The following is a 7500-nucleotide window of genomic DNA, read 5'->3' as shown; positions in this document are numbered from 1 at the left end:
GTTGGCGGATTCCCTGATTTCAAGCGGGATGGTGTTCCAGAGTTTCGGTGCTGCATGCTCAAATGATCTGTCACCAAAAGTTTTTCCGAAACTCGGCGGCACAGCAAGCAAGTGTTGATCTCTGGACCTTAGGTGGTATTTGGGCTGACTTTGTGGCTGTAGAAGATTTTTAAAGTAGGCAGGTGCGGTTCCATTGACGGATTTATAGACAAAAAGGGCGATTTTAAATTGAATACGAAAATTAATTATTGTCTATTATTGACACCGCGCTGAATGCCCTTGGCACTTGATTATTATTATTATTACTATTATTATTATTATTATTATTATTATTATTACTCATTTTATTTATTGTAGACCAACTCGGTTAACTCAATGTTGCACCCAATTCAAATTTCTTGGGAATAAAACGTTTTGTTCCAAGTATTTCCATATCATTTAAATGTGAATGATTCATTGTCATGCAAATTCTACACACAAAGAATCTTAACTCCGAGAGATTTGAATTGGGTACAACTTTGAGTTAGCCGAATTGGTGTAGTTTTTGTAAACACAATTTTATTTGTAACACAACAGAACAACATACTGTACAAAAAGCACAAGCTATCAATAAACAAAAGACAAAGAGGGTTAGTATCAAACAGAAAAGCAGTTTTCAATTATCCATTATTATTATTATTATTATTATTATTATTATTATTATTGCGGTTTACCATGCACGATTGCTTGCTAATAACACAGTGATTAGGCGTTTAGTAACGTAACCAAACACTGGAAACCTCGTAAAACAACAAAACATCTCAAAAACCTGAAAAGGTCTATACATCAACAAACTAAAACCTAAAGACTTTTTATACATACAACATGCTAAAATCCTCAACCAAAAAAAAAAGTATCACTCTCAATCATCATTACCATCATCTTCATTGGAATCTTGAGCATCGTCGTTGTCAACTTATTAGGTTTTTGCTCAGCCACTAAGGACAAAAAAAATTACCGTTCCCTCTTCGACTCTTCATACACTTCAGTTTCAGTGTCATTTTACCTTAGGATGAAAGCTGCTCTATCACCATCGTTTTTGTAGCAAGTTAATTACAAGTCACGGATGAATGCTTTGACAGGTTCAAAAATCGCGCGACAGGTCATTGTATTAATAAGAAATAGCCCATGACATAAATACGAGATTGTGTAAGCCCACGATGAAAGATCCAATGATGATTTTTTGGAAGTAATTTGATCCTAGTTTAACTTACAAAAATTGCTGATTTGTTCTTCCCAGAATGAAACGAAAGAAACGATCCAAGGCCCATCTTGGTTTTGTGGCTGTTGTCATATCGCTGTTTGTTTTTTGTGCTTGGTACCAAGATGACCTAATCACAGAAATTGCAGGAAAACCCAAATCACTAGTAGGGGATATCTCAGGTATGATGAAGCTGTTTTGGAGAGTGTATCCAGGGAATTAGTCAAAACAACGATCGTTGTCAATTTGTTGTGATAAACACGCTTATTAGTATTATATCTATTTGTCAACCTGTCTACCTGCTTTCCTGGGGTTAGGTAAAATGATACAGCTTGGGACCAATCAAGCCATGAAATGCGTCGTCCGATTGTTACAAAAACCTGACCTAAACATCTATAAATGGAACTACAAAAATTTTAAATCTGTGGCCAGTTACAGCGCCGCATGCCAGTCATCCCCTCGAGTTTAAAATGTCTCCTGTCGCTCGACCATCCCGTTTAAAAACTAGGGGAAAACGAAAAACAAAAAAAAACAAAAAATAATAACAATAATACGATGGGGCATAAAAAAACTAAATGAATAAATGTGCATGATCTTGAACAAAATAATTTCATTTTACTTTAATTTTCGGTCTTTCGAAAGTTCCACTTTAGAGGTGTAACACACCTGTTGGTCCAGAGGTCTTTAGTTAGTTACAAGGTGCTGTTTTTGGGCTGGGAGAGAACCACTAACACCAATGGGAAAACCATCGCCCAAAATTTCCACGGCAATTATTTCTTGTCTAAATCAGTCTGCCCAAGGCTCATTGGATGACAATTTCCAGGCCTTGTGCACCATTTTCGTTTTGGCCAGGCGCAAAGCTTGAAAGGGGAAGTGACGATCCTTATTAGGTATTCTTATATTTTAGACGGGTCGTTTACAAGGAGAAATCTCCTTGCTCACAAGACACACAAGCTAAAAAACTGCACTCCGCCGTCAATAGGAGAGTTTCCGAATGATATGTTCAACCAGCGTCAAAGGCAACATGGTGCAGTCGTCGTCAACTTTGCAGCGGCATTTTATATGTTCTGGGCCATAGCCATTGTATGCGATGATTACTTTGTACCTTGCCTGGAAATCATTTGTGATAAGATGGGACTTCAATCAGATGTGGCTGGAGCCACTTTCATGGCTTTGGGGAGCTCGGCTCCCGAACTATTTGCGTCTGTTATAGGTGAGTTCTGCAAGGTTTACCGAGATGTGACAGTATTACGATGTCTATGAATTTCCTTCCAGGATCTCCAATCCAATTTTAAGATTCATAGAACTAAGGGTGGCTTTTCCAAGTAGTCAATTACACCGCATATTTAATTCGGTAACCAATCAATGCTAGTTTGCAAGCCCAGGTGCTTTTGCATTTCATTAGAGAAGCCAAGATTCCACTTCAAGCAGGAGCCTGTATCCAGGAGAATACAACTCCAATACTAGGTCTATGGAACGACATTTTCACAGCCGGATCAAGCTATTTTTAGCCGAGTTTTTAAATAAGATTTGTCTTGCACGAGTGACCATTCTCTATCCCATGGATAATAATTTCTCGTGGAAGACTTGAGAATCAATCTAATTAACTAGGTCTAAAGTGGTTCAGCGCTGTCTGTACTCTTATCGACAACGATATTCGTCATCACAGTGGTTAAAATGTTGTGGACTCACGAAGCGCAGTGGTCAAAATGTAACAAATTTTGACCACTGTGATGACGAATATCGTTGTCCATAAGGGTACAGACAACGCGGAACCACTTTCGATTTGTTTTTTACTACAATATGCAATATTTTATTTCAGAGCGTGAGCAAAATCATGACACAAAGAAAAGAGCAAGCGTTGTCTATACCTTTCTCGCTATGATTGGTTTATTTCCCAAAATGGCCTTTCCTGATTGGCTATTACAAATTGATGCGAGCATGACGCGTACAGCGTTGTCTAGACTCTTATTGACAACGGCAAATTAGCCAATCAGATTGCCAGATTACAAGCAATTGTGGTAAAAAAATAATACGGTCTGTAAAAACGCTGTTCCACAAGTACAATGAAGTTGTACTCTCCTAGTCATGGGCTCCTGCCTCAAGGAAGGGGGGGGGGGGGGAGGGGGGAGTAAGTGGAGGTTTACGATCATTACATCAATCACAAGCTTTTTCTCATTCCTGTTTTGAAAGACTCTGCCATGTAAAGCACTTTGTAGCGTCATCTCAAGATTAGCCCATGCGTCACAATAACTAGGTCGTGCGACAAACGACAAAAACAAATATTTCAAGTTAGGGGCACTTTAAGTAACGAAATTTTATTACACTCACGATCACGCTCATTTCAGGCGTCTTCGTTACACATGGTGATATTGGAGTGGGCACTATCTTAGGCTCAGCGGTGTTCAACGTTCTTTTTGTGATTGGTGTATGTGGCATTGGCGCAGGGACGGTAAGATCAATTTTTGAGATTTTTGATCATCATCATCATCATCATCATCATCATCATTATTGTTGACGTTACTTTGAGAGCTTCAATTCTATTGCTCTGCTGTCAGCAGTAACAGCAAGTGCGTACTTAACGTACAATTAAGTGCAAAATGCAAAATTAAGTGCTTCCTTAATGTATTTGTTTTACTGTCAGCAGTAAAACTAAGTGGGTACAACTGCGAATCTTCGGTGACTTTCATTAAGCCAAATATATCATTCTGAGTGCATGTTGTCCTATGAAGAGGCAATCTTAGCTGAAATAACACTTGCTAATTATTCAGCTACGGCTTGTAACCTAGGCTCGATTACCAGCCGCTGTCTCGGGAAATGAGCCAGCGCTCACTTCGGCTGGACGCGAGCGGAGAGCCATTGTTAATCTCCGCCAATCAGGAACTCGCCTGAATAAATGGAGCAGGCATAATTTATATTTTTTGCTTCAAATTGTGCCTGCGAAGATATTCTTTCACCCGGCCTGTTTGAGCCTTACAGTGTTTTTAAGGTGGCAAACATTCAAGATTTCGACAACGGAAATTGTTCGAGAAGCTGGAGAATGGTGTTGTGTCGTTTTCTACCGCCTGAGTTCGGAAACTTCATAACTTTTCCAGTTGGCGCCAAGAGCAAAATACAGCTTCCAAATCCATTGCTATAGACCGAATGCATAAATGGCGACCAACAATGTACTCTTTTGTTTATGTGCTAATTAGACTCACTAACCTCGCTCTCAAGCAACATTTCTTTTGGATTTTGTCCATGAAAACGAGGCTAGTGAGTCTAATTTGGCCGCCATTTATGCATTCGGTCTATTGCAATTTCTTCTCAGGCTTCGCCGATGTAAGAGCAAATAAAATTCCTCCAGATCAATGAAAAACTACTGTTGAGTTTATTGGTGGCAGAACGAGGGGGCCGCGGATGAGTTCTACTGAGAGCTGAAGTGGCCCAAACATTTTGTTGACAATTCGCCGGTTGAATTCAAACTCACATTGACCACAGACTCAAGCTCGCATTATGTGGAAACTTGGCACAAGACGTTTTAAGCATTGTTATATAATTACTGTTTTGTTAACATAAACTGTAAATTATATTTTGAATTTACGTCACCGACACAATCTATCGCTCAGGCGTCCAGCCGTCTCTTCTCGGCGAGGATACTCGAAAGAAGTCGAACTTACTTAGACCTGCGAAGGATGTTTTTTTGTAGCCATGGAGTCGTGAACAGTGAATCAGTGGTTTACGCTTTCAGTTCATCATCTAGTAAACCTCAATAATTTTGTCTAACATGTGCAATTTGTTCTTTCGGTTTTTTGAAGGTTTTGTACTTGGCCTGGTGGCCTCTTGTAAGAGACAGCATGTTCTACCTTTTCAGTCTCGTCATACTCATGTTGGTGCTTATGGATAACATTGTTGTCTGGTGAGATATTTTTAAAATTATTTTTTGCTTTAACACTTCCTTTTTTCCACAAACATCATGGGTAATACCTGGTAGCTTCCAAACAAGAGAGTTTGTTACACCCACCAACTTAAATGCACTTTCTGATTAGAGGAGAACGTGTCACCTGCCATGGCTTTAAACTCACCAACTCCCTGGGGAAACAACGAATTTCGACTGGCGCGTGATCAGGTTGTGCATCTTCAAACCGCGGCAAATTTGTGTGCCAACCCGCGCCACGATAAAAATTCTCCTGCTGTCATCGCAGCTAATAAACGCTTTGAAATAATAATTCCGTCGCCTTCGCCTCGGGGAACATTAATGGCCGTGTTTCCATGACAGCCTTCGCCTCACTTAAAATTCCTGAAAGTGGTGTGTTTGCAGAGTTCGTAAGCGACTTAAAAATGACACGTGTTTTCACGGGTAAGAATAAATGAGGAGAGAGGGGCTACTTGATTTGGTTGCCTAAAGTTAATGAGAATTCTATTGAAATTTGCCGACTCGCTTAACTTTAAGCGAGTTGAGAAAGGAACTGTTTTCACGGAATTTACGGTTGTCACTCGCTAAGCCACCTGAAAAACCACTCGTAAAAACACGGCCATTGAGAGTGTCGGGGAAACAAAACTCGCTGTTTCCCCCGGGGCCAGTCATTAAGTGCTTATTAGCATCCTTAGCCAGCACAGTGGTGCATGTATTTCCTCCAAATAAAAGAAGGTAACCTTGATAAAATAAGATCATAAAAAGGCTAGTGTAATCCATGCAAGAAGAGAGTGACAAAGAAAAATGAAAATGATATGCATTCACTGAAGTTTCTTCGAAGTGACTTCACCTTAGGTTGCCTGATACTGATGACATAGGCTCGTCAATACACGTTATTAATTCCGATATACAATATGTAGGATTAGTATAATTGCGTAGGTGATTATCGAAAATTCTCCGCGCTGATTGGTTGCACCTGAGGTGATTATTACGGGATAATCACCTAGGTGCTTTTTCAAAATGGCCGCAGGCCATTTTGTCGAGGTGACAGACGAAGTAATTAATATTTTCAAAGAAAAGGCATATTTTTCAACTAATAACATGGGTGACAAATTACTCCTTAATATGGGCTCTAAATTTTAGCGTTAATTTATAATTTCACAAGTGAAATTACAATGTTGCCATGGCAACTTTTCTTGCAGTGCTAAAATGGCGTCCAGGTTTGAAAAAACCCTCCTCTTATCCATGATATTAATAGCTAATCAAATGGTATACTCGTGAATAATTTGAGAATAATTTCACTTGCGTTTCGTCCAAAAAGCAAAACGCGCGTGAAATTATTCCCTAATTTCACTCGTCACCATTTGATTACCCATACTAATCACCTATGTAATTATGCGAACACAATTCTTCACCTCAGGCTTGAGGAATATCGGTGAATAAAAACCGAGACTAATTAACAATTATTCCATGAGCGCGCGTTGGATATGAGATGGTAAACAGCCAACGAGGCGCGTAGCGCCGACTTAGCTATAACCAGTCTCATATCCAACAAGAGCGAATGGAATAATTGTTTTCTTAAATTCCTTAAACTCCAAAAATTTGGAAGTACGCAATACGAGCGACAAAAGCGAGAAAATACGAGCGAAATCGAGAAAACGTGATGAAAATGCGATGTTGTGTAATACCTTGTGGTCAGACAGAGGTAGGCTCATCTCAAAAACATTTCTTGCCTTTTCGTGTACCTCTAAACGTCAAAATTGATCCAAACTTTCCAGAAAAAAGTTTCTTTTCTCTTTTGGCTTTATTCAAAGAGAAATTTCGCTTTTCTAGTAACGCTTAGCGCAATCATTTACCATATAATTATCAGATCAAACTAAGGTATATGAGCTGATAACCGAGATTGAGTGAACCAATCAGAGCACGCGAAATGCATTATCCGAGGTTGAGAATTTAATAACAATTGTTAACTGTCTAAATATAGGAATGAGGCATGCCTTACAAATTTTTCAGGTCAGAAGCAACAGCCATGGTATGTTCCTATTCTTTATATCTTGTTATAATGTTCTTCAATCCACGAATCGAAAAGTGGCTATACAGGATAACAAACACAACAAGCCCTGAGTTCAAATCGGATTTACACGCTTCAAACGAGACGAACAGCGCCAAGAATGAGGGATATTCAAAACTTGCTATTGATGAAAAAGTGGAAACCTCTGAAGAGGATAATGATCAAGAACCTGAGAAATGTCAACAGCAGCAGGAGGAAATTCGTGTCCCAAAACCATTTGAGGGTAAATTTTGTTCCAGTTATTTTATGTTAAAGATAAATCTCAATTATGCTGGGAAATATGACTTGAAGCCT

At 39.3% G+C, this 7500-nt stretch overlaps 1 protein-coding gene across 2 annotated transcripts in view; it reads left to right on the top strand.

Annotated features, from left to right (window-relative positions):
- LOC138019490 (sodium/potassium/calcium exchanger 4-like) overlaps positions 1–7500 on the top strand; it is a 17968-nt gene that overhangs the window by 7187 nt on the left and 3281 nt on the right. For both annotated transcript variants that reach the window (XM_068866302.1, XM_068866310.1), the window contains exons 2-6: positions 1280–1422; positions 2148–2453; positions 3589–3692; positions 5038–5138; positions 7149–7429. In XM_068866302.1, coding sequence (XP_068722403.1) covers positions 1281–1422; positions 2148–2453; positions 3589–3692; positions 5038–5138; positions 7149–7429 — 934 coding nt within the window. In that variant the 5' untranslated portion in view covers position 1280. The remainder of the gene's footprint in view (positions 1–1279; positions 1423–2147; positions 2454–3588; positions 3693–5037; positions 5139–7148; positions 7430–7500) is intronic.

The sequence above is a fragment of the Montipora capricornis genome, chromosome 2 (assembly GCF_036669925.1).
Source record: "Montipora capricornis isolate CH-2021 chromosome 2, ASM3666992v2, whole genome shotgun sequence".
Classification (NCBI taxonomy): domain Eukaryota; kingdom Metazoa; phylum Cnidaria; class Anthozoa; order Scleractinia; family Acroporidae; genus Montipora; species Montipora capricornis.
Note: the sequence above shows the minus strand (reverse complement) of the source record. Positions and strands in the feature narration are given on the sequence as shown.